Here is a 13,539-nt window from a genome sequence, read left to right as displayed (position 1 = left end):
AAAAAAAAAAAAAAAAAGATTCAATATGAACTTAACAGAAATTTAGGTGGTTTTGGTTATGGATTCAATGTTTTGAGGAAGAGGTCATGGACACAAGATCACGTTCTTTTTGTAATGTGTCCTTTTGTGTCACTACTTGGGGAAAAAAACATCAAATGTAATAATTGTTTAGAATTTTATTTAATATATGAACAACTGTGACAGGCACATACCCCAAATCCATTCTCCCATTCTTCCTTTCTAACAGAACTCTGATTTTACTTGGGGTAGCAATGTGCCAGTTGATGTTTCCCAGACTTCCTTATAGTGGGAATGGCCAATGAAATGTAAGCCAAGTCACTGGTTAGGACTTTCAAGATAACTCTTCAATAGGGGCTGACTTGGCCTGGCGTGATGGTTTCTCCATGTTGGGGTATTGCACTGGTACCCTTTCTTCTAATCGTGGTGTGAATATTATGATTGGAGCTAAGCAGCAACCTTGAAACCTTAAGAGAGAGGCCAAGGACATCAGAGACATTGGCCCTGACTTTCCTGAGGCACTTTAACATGCCAGGGGATGGAGGAAGAAGTGGGGAATGGGGGAATGAGGTGGGGAATGGGAAACAACTGGTAAAGGGAAGGAGGGGTGATGGAAATGTTCTGGAATTAATGCTAATGCTGCAAAACATTGTGAATATACTAAAAACTACTGTGTATTTAGTGTTATGTAAATTACATCTCAATTTTGTTAATGCCACACACACACAAAAAAAAGGAAAGCAGAAAACAGGACTATGATGTAGTCCTTCCTACCTCTATTTGTAGAACAAGGGCAGTCATTCTCCAATTTTGCTTACCATTCAACCTCCCTGACTTTTTCCTATCACTCCATACCAAAACAACTGCAGTGAAGATCCTCTCGAAGTACTGCAAGTAGAACTAAATGACTGAGATCTCTCTAGATTTTGTAACTTATTTCTGCAGGAGAAAGCATCTTTCTCTCTAGCAGAAATTCCTTCTGTGAGGAGGAGTATCGTTAGTGTGTCATTCCTGGCTACTTTCTACCCTGCCCTTGTCACAGGGACAAGCAGTGACTCATCTACTGGGTAAATTTAGAAGGAGAAACATGCATAGCCCAGGCATGTCCTCTTCCTCCTCCCGCTGGAAGCAAGTTACCCACGGGGATCATACTTCTGGCTCTGCCCTAGAGCAGCCTCCCTGTGCCTGGAGTTGGGGGTGGCCAGTGTTTAATTCTGTAGTACAGGTCATTATAAAGTCCACTTACCTGCAGATAGACACCACATTCCTAAAACTCTGCTTTACTCTTTGTCTTCCTTGTCAGTAACTCACACAATGAAGAGAGGTGTTATTTGTTGGGCCCCTCGAACGACAACCCTTATTTTAAAGCTTTGGGAGGAATGTATGTCAAGGAGCCTCAAGACTTCTAGCCCATTAACTCTGCAAGACAGTGAACCATGCAGGAATCAACTGCTCGAAGTTTCATATGCCACCTGGAATCTTCCCAGAATCTTTCTGAGAGTCCTGATTCCCAGTATGAAGTAATAGACATCTATATAGAAAGAAAAGGTGGACGTGGAGACATTTTTCTGCACTTTATCAGTGTTGGCTGGAACACAGCACTCTTGGGACAGGGCTTCTGTAGGAGATTTACCTATGGGCTTTCGTGGCTTCCCCATACTTTTTCCACCTCACTTGCTGAACAGAAGGAAAGCTGATATGACACATGCGGGTTTTTCACAGACACACTGATCTGGAAACTGGGGCAGACATCAGCCCCTTTGGTGATAAAAGACTCCAGCACAATATGCTGCTCAGTCAAGGTCCAGTCCACTGCAACTGTACCTCACTTTGTAGAAAGGGGTGTCAGTGAGAAACCCTGAGGGGAATGTTTGCAAAGTAAATCATACTTCGAATTGACAAACAAACACTGATATTTAAAGAAACCTGTGATGAGTTTTAAATGTCAGCACCTTTTCACGTAAAATCATATTTTTTATATTGTAACCTACCATTTCATCCTGGGATCTGACTGCAGTGTCAATTTTGAATGCAGGAAGTGATCTATATGCTGCCTTACAAAGCAGCCCTTGATAGCTGTAAATATCTTTAATTGCTTTCCTTATGTGGAATAAAATTCTGCCTTACTTAACCTTTCGCCATCAGTCCAGGGTCTCTTCCCTGGAGCCATACACCATGGCATCTTTCAAACAGTTAAAACAGCCATCACACTACTATTTATTCTCCAAGCCAACTATCCCCAAGCACTTCAGTTTAATTCAGTCCACTTTTGAAGGCCCCACTAGAGGCGTAGCCCCGTAGGAGATATGAAAACAAGCCACCAGCCTGACCTTCAAAATACTGTCATTATTTTCTAGTGAGAGACACAAGTGTACACAGATAACTGTAGCTGAAAGCAGAATGATTAAAAGGAAAAACACAAAGTGTAACAACTATAAATAAAATGCTATAGGAACAAAGACAGGAGAGGGAATTAGAGTTAACCATATTTACGTTTCTTGATTTTAATGGTGTACTTATATTTTCAACCTCTAAAACGCAGCTTTTCCATTTACTTGTCTACATAAGAAAAAATGTGTACATCTAAATCATGCATTATCTGACAAAGTCATTTAATAATTCATCCCAGTTTTCATTTTAAGCAATATTTAACAAATATGGTATTCATCTCAGTGATAGCAGTAGGAGACAGACAAATTCCCTAGGTAGACAGGGATGGGTCTCCAGTGAAACCCGACCTTCAAGTGAAACCTGAAACTGAGTTTCCAGTTCCAGGTGGAGTCCACAACCAGAGTGAGAACTTTCTCGATGTCTTTTAGCCAACTGAATGGTGCTTTTTCCAAGCCCACCCATGGAACAATTAGCATACACCCCACTCTGAGCCCATAAAAACCCCAGACTCAGCCTCACAGATGGCTATCCACTTTCAGGCCCCCTCTTACACAGAGGCCTACCCACTTCAGGTCCCCTCTCTTTATTGAGAGCTTTTCTGTCACTCAGTAAAATTCTTCTCTGCCTTGTTCACTCTCCAGTGTCCGTGTACCTCATTCCTCTTGGTCATGGGACAAGAGTGAATGGCAGGCACAAAAAGAGCTGTAACATATGCTCTTGCTCGCCAAGCTATGGGAGTGGAAAAAAACACAGGGTGCCAACACTGCCCCATTTGCTGAGCTGCAGGCAGCAGGACCCAATGAGTTGTGACACACTGTCATTCACTGAAGCTGCAAGCAGCAGAAATGAACGAGAGCTGTAACACTTTCTAGAGGCTCAGACCTTAGGACTCCCCAAGCAAAAATTGTAACACCCCTTGCGGCTCTGTGGTGGCTGGCATCTCCAAGTTATTGGGCACTGCCACATCCCCCTCATCCAGACACCAGCACCCAAGGTAGAAGCCGGTCACAGCACTCCTGGACCAGCTGCGAGCTGACCACAGAGCCAAGGCAAGTGCAGGATCTGGACCAGTAGCACAAGCTGAGCACAGCCTGCTGGGCCAAGTGGGCAGAGTAAGCCCAGTGGGCCCAAGCAAAGCTTGGGCAGAGGCACCACCGGCCGCAAAGATTTCTGGCTGGCGAAACAGCACTGAAAGAATTCTATGTCATCAGTACTCAAATAAGCTACTCTTATTCTAAAAAACTGAGTCAAAATAAAAATTCTAAGCACATGTAAACCAACAGATGACCACAATACATTTCTAGGAGTGTCATTAGTATTCCCCTGAGAGCTGGTAAAGCATCAGAGCATCTATACACAGCATAATCAATTTCCCTGTCAAATGTTCAGGTTATATTATTCCAGATATAAATGTAATGAAACATCTATAGAAACATTATAAACCAGGCCATAGTCATAAACACTCTAAAGCACAGGGGCTCAGTCCTCAGTTCTCTCAACCCTCTCCCAAAGCCCTCAATGCAAGAGAAGTTGGTGGGGAAAAAACATGGAGCTCCTTGAGAATATGAAGATTTTTTAAAGTAGAGGATGAAAAGAGAGAAAAAAAAGAGTAACTTTAGAGTGGAGAAAACAGACAAACACTATCACAGCCAGGTGATCAAGGTTTACATCAACAGTGATAAGTCAGATTGACAGTATATACCCTTGATAGGTTTGACAAGAGCAGCACTTTACCTCTGTGGTCTTCCTCCCAATATCCCATAACCCCAGTCTTGTTATAACAAAAATATCAGACAAATCCCAACTGGGGAACATTCTAGAAGTACTTGACCTCAAAGTACTCCTTAAAACGGCCAACATCATTGACAACAAGGTAAGTCTAACAGAATGTCACAGCCTCAAGGAGCCTAAGGAGCCAAGGGGGCTATATGTATCCTGGATGGGATCCTGGAACAGAAAAAAAGACATTAGGTAAAAACTAAGGAAACCTTGAATAAAGTAAGGACTTTAGTTCATAACAATGTATCTATATTGGCTTAAACCAGTTATAAGGTCCCTATACTAACAACACATCATTTTTGGTTGGAAAACATTTTCTGTGATAAACTCAAGTAAGCCAATTTAAGTAATTGATCAATTTTCCATATAGGAAGGTTAAAACATTTTCCATTTTTTCCATGTTCACTTTAACTTCATTGAAACCATTTTCACTAGAAATAGTTTCCACTCAAATATTTTAATGATGACTTTATCAATCCATATTTTGTCCATAATAAATGCTCCCAATTATAGGTTCTTCCACGGCAAATTTACTTTCATAGCTATTATTTCTAACAAGCCAGTTTTCACTAAAATGTTATTATTTCATACTTCATTTATTTTATTTTATTGTTTCTTCAGAGACAGTCTCACTCTGTGGCCCAGGCTGGTGGCCCATGCCTATAAGGCCAGAACTTTGGGAGGTGGAGGTGGGAGGCTTGTTTGAGGCAGGAGTTCAAAACCAGCCTAGTCAACGTAGTGAGACTCTATCTCTACCAAAGAAAAATTAAAAAGTTAGCTGAGCATGGTGACTCATGCTTCTAGTCCCAGCTACTCAGGAGGAGGATGAGGCAGGAAGATCATGTGAGCCCAGGAGCTCAAGGCTGCAGTGAGCTATGATCTTGCCTGGGCAACAGTGAGACCCTGTCAAAAAAAAAAAAAAAAAAAGGCTATCAAGGTTCAAATCCCAGCCCCACCTCTTAATTTGTATAACTGGGAAAGAAGTTACTTCCCCATGCCTCAATGTCTCCATCTGTTAAATGAGAAAAACCACTGCAGTTACAGAGATGAGGATTAAATGAGACAACGTATGTAAAATGTTGAGTACAGAGCTTGGCACATTCTAAATTGTCAGGGAACGTCAGTGTAGATGTGTGTAAATATGTGATGGTGAGTGTGTAGTACGCACTATGCCTTGATCAATAGTAGGCATGTACTCTCTTCCATTTAACATACTGCAAACTATAGGAATTACTGCCCTAAAGTTGACTTTTTAAACCCCACTATTTTATGTATAGTACATTTCTCTTTTCCATATTTTTACTGTTGGTCCAAATTGATTATATACCGTGTTACCACTATGTGCACAAAAGTAGAATTGTATAGTTAACAGAAATATATAATGTAATAGCAGAAAACATCATATAATGGGAAAGCACAAGTTTTAAAGTCAGAGAGATGTAGAATCAAATCCCATTTGTCAATTAAGGGCTTGTCCAACTTACTGAATCTCTGTGCACCTGTTGTGTCCTTGTTGAAACAGGAATAAGACATGCAACTCACAAAATTGTGATGATTAAGTCAACAACAGTGAAATGTTCAGCACAAAAAACACCCACAATAAATGTTACACACACACACACACACACACACACACACACCTTAACTACTGCCACTTCTCTCTAGTGGACCATTCTGTTAGGTGATCTTTGCCTTCACTTTCGTATTTTACATTATGTGCTTTGCTGACTTATTGTGGCAGTTTTCAAAGCAGGATACCATACCCCTGGGTGCAATTAAAGGCTTTATAAAGAGCACAGATCCATGCATAATGTTCAGGGAATCTATTTCCAGATGTTCAACTTCCACATACATTCTTTCCCAAAACTGACCTGAGACTCCTTTCCTATCTCCCTTTGCACAATCACCCTTTGAAAGAAAGGTCTCCTATTATCCTAAGTGAAGTAACACAGGAATGGAAAACCAAACATTCTATGTTCTCACTCATAATGGGAGCTAAGCTATGAGGATGCAAAGGCATAAGAATGATACAATGGACTCTGGGGACTCAGGGGGAAAGGGTAGGAGGGGGTGAGGGATAAAAGGCTACACATTGAGTACTGTGTACACTGCTTGGGTGATGGCTGCACCAAAATCTCAGAAATCACCACTAATGAACTTATTCATGTAATCAAATACCACTTGTTCTCCAAAGACCTATTGGAAATAAAAATAAAATTAAATTTAAAAAAGAAAGATCTCTTTACAAAAGGCACACTTTTACCCATTCTTAATCTTACCCTGGTACACTGCACTAAGGTGTAAAAACCTCTAGAGTACCAAATACAAGGATAATTCAACTCTTCCTCTGACCAAGGTTAAATAAATACCCCTAGCCTTCTCATTAATAATAAATTTCTGGCTGAGTACAGTGGCTCACGCTGTAATCCCAGCACTTTGGGAGGCCAAGTGCAGGAGGATCGCTTGAAGCCAGGATTTCGAGACTTGCCTGGGCAACAGAGACGCTTTCTCTACATAAAATAATTTAAAAATTAGCAATGCGCGGTGGTGCGGGCCTGTAGTCCCAGCTGCTTAGAAGGTTGAGGCAGAAGATCGCTTGAGCCCAGGAGTTCCAGGCTGCAGTGAGCTATGATTGTGCCACTCAACTTTCTCCAGCCTGGGTGACAGCAAGACTCCTTCTCTTAAAAAAATAGAATTAAAAAAATAAACTTCTAACACAAATTTACCTTTAAATTTTAATAATGTTTATCATACTTTTCATATTATTTTCATCTAGTGTTCTAATAATAATTTCAATAATAATTCAATCCAGACAAAAAATTTAATACTTGGAGCTGTTGAATACAATGACTTCTAAATTTCTCTTCAAAGAATCAGTATGTCAGTATGCTCGGTTCGTTGCGCTCTATTTTAAAGTCTAGCTTCCTCGTTCTCCTCACCCCTAGTTTGAGTAAACAACCTTTTCCACCAGTTTTAATCAGTAGTTCACATCTATTCCCCTGGTCACTTGCTCCATCTTAAGTCACCCCTGGTCACCTGCTCCGTCCTGAGTCATCTGTGGTTGAATCATCCTGAGTCACGTGTTCTGTAACCACTGTTCCTGCCAAACTACCCACCCCGCCACTCCAGCTCATACCCCTGCTCGTTAAAACAGCCAATCGGAATTAACTTAGACTGTGCGGTCCAACCCTAGCCAGTAGGGGAAAGACACAGCAGTAGGGGCTACCTGCGTCAGGAATAAGAACTTCCCCTTCCCCTCCCCTGTTCAGGTGTGCTCTTGCCATTGTTCCATCTGCGAGTCGCACCCTTCTATAGAAGTAAAATTGCCTTGCTGAAAAAATTATTTGAGTTTTTGTACCAAGGAACAAGCATTTGTTTCTAACAAAGCCTTATTGTCAAAGGAAATTAAGAAAAAGCATTATACTTATTCATACATGTGCATATATATATACACACACACACACACACACATATAGCAGAAAAGTATGATAGGGTGAGCAAAGAAAAAAATCCTCAAGGGAAACAATGGGGTAATTCTGTGGGAGAAGTGGAATGTAAATCAAAGTCAAAGTGGAAAAGAAATTAGTAAAATTTCTCATTGTTGAAGAGTTTTATTTCAAATTAAGATGGTGGATATTAAATCATTACCCCATTTACATTCCACTGAATACATTTCAGAGTGACTTAATATTTTCATTTATAAATATCAATATTTTAAATAAGCCAGACGTTACAAACTTTGCAACTACTTAAACTTAGGATGAAACAAAAATTAGGTAACAATTTAATTCTTTTAAGAGCTACAAAGAGGTCTAAAAAAAGGTTTGACCTCTGAAAAGGTAACCTTAAACCATCTAAGCGTCCTTCCTAAAACCCAAGTCAAGACTAGGTAGCTTCAGTGGCAAGCAACGAGACCACTAGTTCAAAGACCCTCTTCTTTTCCTACCCAACTTCAACCTTTCCCTCTGTGCCGCTTACTCCCGCACCCGGCAGCCGCCCACTTCTGATCCTCAGCAAACCCCTCTCCACTTCTCTCCCCATTGCCACTTCCCTCCCCATCGCCACTTCCCTCCCCATTCCCCTACTTCCCTCCCCATTCCCCTACTTCCGCCCGTCCAAGTCCTCGGGCGCGTGCGCGTTTTGCCTCCTTCCCCATGGCCGCTGCTGTGTCATGGCTGAGCGGAAGTCCCAGCCACAACGGGAAAAGGCATACTATAGGTGGGAGGCGCTTCTCACAGCTTTCTCCCCTTCCTCCCATAACCTTTTTGATCTCCCACTGTGGAGGGGCCTCCTACCCTGCACTCTCCCGAACACCTCGTAGTCCACGGATTTGAGTGGCCCGGCGGTAGACATGGCTGCGGCGAGCCCTCTGTTGAGGAGCCGGAGCAGGGCTCGGGGCGCGGCGACTGCGGCGGCCGCGAGAGGGAGGGGACACATGGGACCGCTTGGCGCACCCCGCGCCTGTCACCGGTCCCGGACGCTAGCGCGCCGGGGTCACGCGTCGGACGCGGCAAATGAGACTGCGGGGCCTGGGAGCGAGGGCCGCCGGGGACGCCAGGAGGGAAGAGGCAGCTGGGCCCCAGGCATCCTAGGCCTCCTTTCTCTGCCTGTCTTCCCGGACTGGGGAGGATGCACTCTCCACAGCGCTCCCTACCATTTAATTGATCAAGGTTCTGTGTTCCCAAAGTTAGTAAATAAAACCCGGATGCTGTGCCCAAAAAAAGTTGCTTCCCCCAGCTTTATTAAAGTGTAATTGACAAAAGTTGGGTATATTTGTGGTGTACAAGGTGATGTTTTGACATATGTATGCATAGTGAAATGATTACATCAATGGAATTAACATATCCATTGCACCATTTTTTCATGAAGAGAACATTTAAGATCTACTCATCAATTTTTAAGGACACAATACATTAACTACAGTCACCATGTTACACATCAGATCTTCAGAACTTCCTGTTCACACTAACTGAAACTTTGTACCCTTTGACCAATATCTGCCCATTTCCAACCCCTTTCATCCCCCATCCCAGGTCCCCCGCCCTACTCCATCCCGGCAAGATTTGCTTTTGAAATCAAGGGCCTGCTGGTTTAGTGTTTTGAGAGTTAGTAAATTATTTATGAAATGTTTAGATGACTACCAAATCCGGCGATTTTGAGCCAGCTTTTAAGATAAGATCTGCAACATCTTGAACTCTTCTGTGGAGTCAGGAAGTAGCTGAGCCTGAACTCATATTCTAAATGGATTGTGATATTTTTCTGGGATAAGAAACTTTTTAAAAATATGAAGTATTTTATTCTAGTGGAAACAGACAAAAGAAAAACACTGTAGTCATCTTGTCTGCTGTTCAGTCATACAGTTTTTTGTGTGTGGGGGTTTGTTGTTGTTTTGAGACAGAGTTTCGCTCTTGTCGCCCAGAGTGAAGTACAGTGGTGCGAACTCGGCTCACTGCAACCTCCACCTCCTGGGTTCAAGAGATTCTCCTGCCTCAGCCTTCCAAGTAGCTGGGATTACAGGCAAGCACCACCTCACCCAGCTGATTTTTGTATTTTTAGTAGAGACGGGGTTTCACCATGTTGTCCAGGCTGGTCTCAAACTCCTGACCTCAGGTGATCCACCTGCCTTGGCCTCCCAAAGTGCTGGGATTACAGGTGTGAGCCACCGCACCCGATCTTTTTTTTTTTTTTTTTTTTTTTAATGATCTTGATTATTCTCAGCAACATCCCAATTGCCTAGAAGGTTAAGGCTGTATTTTATTTCCTGGTGAGCTATTATAAAGTTTTAATATAAAACCATCCACCACTCCAAGGGATCTGGATACAGCTATTGATAATCTGCCACCTTCTAGAATTCCAAATATGTTTACTTGTGAGAATTTGCATTTCTGTATTTGTTGGCCTCAATACCTTTACATATTTCTCTGCATCTGGCCACACAGTTAAAATAATCCACTGCAATCTGATTCAATATACTGTGCCAATTCTATTAGAGAACACCAAAAATCACCTAAAACTTGGTTAGAATATGGTTAAATCATTTTTAAAGTAAAATGTATTACAGAAATGCTAATGCAGTTAATTTATGTAGTGAAGGTCTTGGTTTACTGCAGAGACCTCACAATTTACCTCTTCCATCTCCCAGTTCATTCCATGCAGACTCTAGAATCAACATAAATTTTAAGTCATTCTTCTTAATACGTTCAAAATAGAACCTGAGGTCTTCAGCCTCCACTACCTGCGTTTAAACTATAGTCAAGACACTCTCGGTTATTCCGCTGTTTCAGTAGAGAGGTTTAAAACAAAGAACCTCCTCTCTTGGATCTACTGTATCTGGAATGCCTTCCCCTTCTCCAGTATCTTCCTCGATCCCGCTCAGTCACCTCTGCGAGTGGTTACCAGATTTTATCCTAGTTATTTAGTGTGCCTTCCCCACTAGTACAGTCGGTCATCTATATTAGCAGGTTCTGCATCCATAGATTCAACCAACCTCAAACAGAATTTTTTTTTTTTTTTTAAGTATCTTGACCTGCACGGTGGTTCACACCTGTAATCCCAACACGTTGGGAGTCCGAGGCTGGCGAATAGCTTGAGCCCAGGAGTTAGAGACCAACCTGGACGATACAGTGAAGCCCCGCCTCTATAAAAAATACAAAAATTAGCTAGGTGTGGTGGCCTGTGCCTGTAGTCCCAGCTACTTGAGAGGCTGAGGTGGGAGTAGGATCACTTTTGCCCAGGAGGCGGAGGTTGCAGTGAGCTGAGATGGGGCCACTGCACTCCAGCCTGGGTGATAGAGCAAGACCCTTTCTCAAAAAAAAAAAAAAAAAGGCATCTCTACTGAACACATGCAGACATGCAGACTCTTTTTTCTTGTCATCATTTCCTGAACAATACAATATAATAGCATTTACATCTCATTAGGTATTATAAGTAGTCTAGAGATGACTTAAAATATACAAGACAATATGTGTACGTATGTTTCTATCAGGAACTTGAACATTCAGGATTTTTATATCCAAGGGGAGTCCTGAAACCAATCCCCTGCAGATAACAACGGACAACTATACCGTAGCTTCTAAGTAGTCACTGACTGGGAAGGTTGACATTTTCCTTTTCTTAATCAATCTTTGACTTTTCTCCACATTTACCCAAGAGTACCCCTGCCAATTATTAGGTAGGTTTATTTGAATTTTAGAAGTGCTATAGCAACAATTGACATTTGCTTAGCTGAAAAATTTGCTGTGTCTGCCAGCAGTCTAACATTAGCAAACGGAAATTTTTATGTACCATTTCAGCGTGGATTGCCAATAATACGTGATTCTAAGTCTTTAGAAAATTTAAGCAAATGTTTCTAATATATGTTTTAAGTAATTATAATATGAATTCAACTTTTATTCTTCTTTTCCATGTTGTTATCTTTCCAATGAATATTTTAATAAATCACATTAGGTGGATAAACCACACATGTACCTACTGTGAGTCCCTGTTGTTACATATTCAGGCTGCTTCTCATTTTTGGCTACCATAGAAAAGAAAATATTTGTGCATATAGCTTCCTTCCCACATATTTTTAATTGAAGTTAGAATATCAAATCAAGGATATAAGCATGTGTTGTTCTTGATGTATATTGCCAAACTTTTTCAAAGGGCTGTGCCAATTTAAATATATTACCACCAACACTGTATATGATTATTTGACTTTTTATACAAACAAATGTATGCAGGTCCTTCACATACAATGTGTGATTTAATTATATGAAGCTTTGGTTTTGTAACCTGAGCAACAGCTTTGGAATAACTAGGCTTTGTGTTACTACTGGTTGAAATTAAAACCTGTCAATTCCCTTCTTTGAACCCTTTAAGACAATTTGTTTGTGATCTAGGATTATGTTTAAGGTAATACATAGAAAAGGAAAATCCTGCTTATATAATATGACTGTAAAAGATGACCAAGCACCAGAACCTGTGAAATAATACGCATATATAGATATGTATTATCTATCTATGATAATACATATGATAATAATACATATGATAATATGATAGATAATACACATCTATATATGTGTATATCTAATAAGGATAGATAATACACAGAACCTGTGAAAAAAGGATAGATAAAACTCTGTGTCCAAATGACATTTGAACTGAAGAGGTGCTGCCTGTAACTCTTGAATTCATCACCACATGGGGTCATTTGAAAGTGATTGCTAGTTATTTCTTAGAAATTTGATATTAAGATATGATTGATTTCAAGGACAAGCAAAATTACTTTATCTATCAACACATTTCTATCCCTGAAATATTTTTGTAATCATTATGGTGAAAGTACAGGACTCAACAGGATACAAATTGTTAACTTCCACAAGGGAAGAGGCCTAAACAGGCCATTCAATGATTCCCTGTGGAAGGAACACTTTATAGGTCAAAATAAATGCTTAGATAATTGTTACTAACTGGTTTCAAAATTATTAGACAGCAACTGTTGATCGGCTGAGTAAGTAGCTGGTTTCCCAGAAGAGACTTTAATCTTATTACAAATTATCAGAAAATTGCTTAAGCGTTCTCTCAGCAAAGCATATTTCTTTCCAGAAGGATATTCTGTCCGAGGTTTGAACCAATTTTTCTTTGTCACTGTCCAATTTAATAGTAAAAAGTCATAAGGATAAGTAACATTAAAGCATCTTCCCTCTCCCAGCTTGGTACTGAGTATGCTAAAGTGAGGAGAGGCCATGGTTGGTCCCTGCCCTTGCCTTCATTTCCCCCTACCTAGCTGAAAATGGAAAGACACAACGTACTTTTGAAATCCATTTGGGCTCTCTGGGAATGGTGAATATCCAAAGCTGATTACTTATTTTGCAGGATTCTTTTTGTGGGGACTCAGAGCTTCACCCTAATTGGAATTCCTGACTGCTGCTCCCTTGTAAGGCAATGCCAGTTCTCTCTGCAGCCCCATCCCAGCTTCTGTATTAAATGCTCTGGCCCAGCTTCTGTATTAAATGCTACACCTCCACCCTCTTTCTGCTGAAAGAGACTAGCCCCCAGCAAGAAGGCCATCTGGGTGGGATCCATTTTAAACTGACACACACACAGGACCACATCCCTTTCTCCCATCACATACTAGTTGTGGAGACTCATATCTCTGCCCTACCAGTGATAGAAGTCACAGATTGCTCTGAACTCAACCACGTCTCTTTGCTCTGCTTGGCAGTCATTTTTCAGACATCTCCAGCTACAGCCTTTCCTCTTGCCTTTCCTCAGGTATGGGTCAACCTGTCTTTCTAGCTCTGAGGAGTAAACACCGAGATCTCAGAGAGGTTTTCTTAAAGACTGTCTCACTGAGCTTGGGGTGAT

The 13,539-nt window shown here is 41.2% G+C and overlaps 1 protein-coding gene across 1 annotated transcript in view; it reads right to left on the bottom strand.

Annotated features, from left to right (window-relative positions):
- LOC105529844 (acylphosphatase-2-like) overlaps positions 1–8,974 on the bottom strand; it is a 40,387-nt gene extending 31,413 nt beyond the window's left edge. Inside the window, exon 1 of the mRNA XM_011967086.1 lies at positions 8,484–8,974. Within this exon, the coding sequence (XP_011822476.1) occupies positions 8,484–8,625 (142 nt within the window). The 5' untranslated portion in view covers positions 8,626–8,974. The remainder of the gene's footprint in view (positions 1–8,483) is intronic.
- Between the last annotated feature and the right edge of the window lie 4,565 nt (positions 8,975–13,539).

This window comes from Mandrillus leucophaeus, unplaced genomic scaffold (genome assembly GCF_000951045.1).
Source record: "Mandrillus leucophaeus isolate KB7577 unplaced genomic scaffold, Mleu.le_1.0 Scaffold786, whole genome shotgun sequence".
NCBI classification, from domain to species: Eukaryota; Metazoa; Chordata; class Mammalia; order Primates; family Cercopithecidae; genus Mandrillus; species Mandrillus leucophaeus.
The sequence above is the reverse complement of the archived record's forward strand: the minus strand, read 5'-3'. Positions and strand labels throughout refer to the sequence as shown.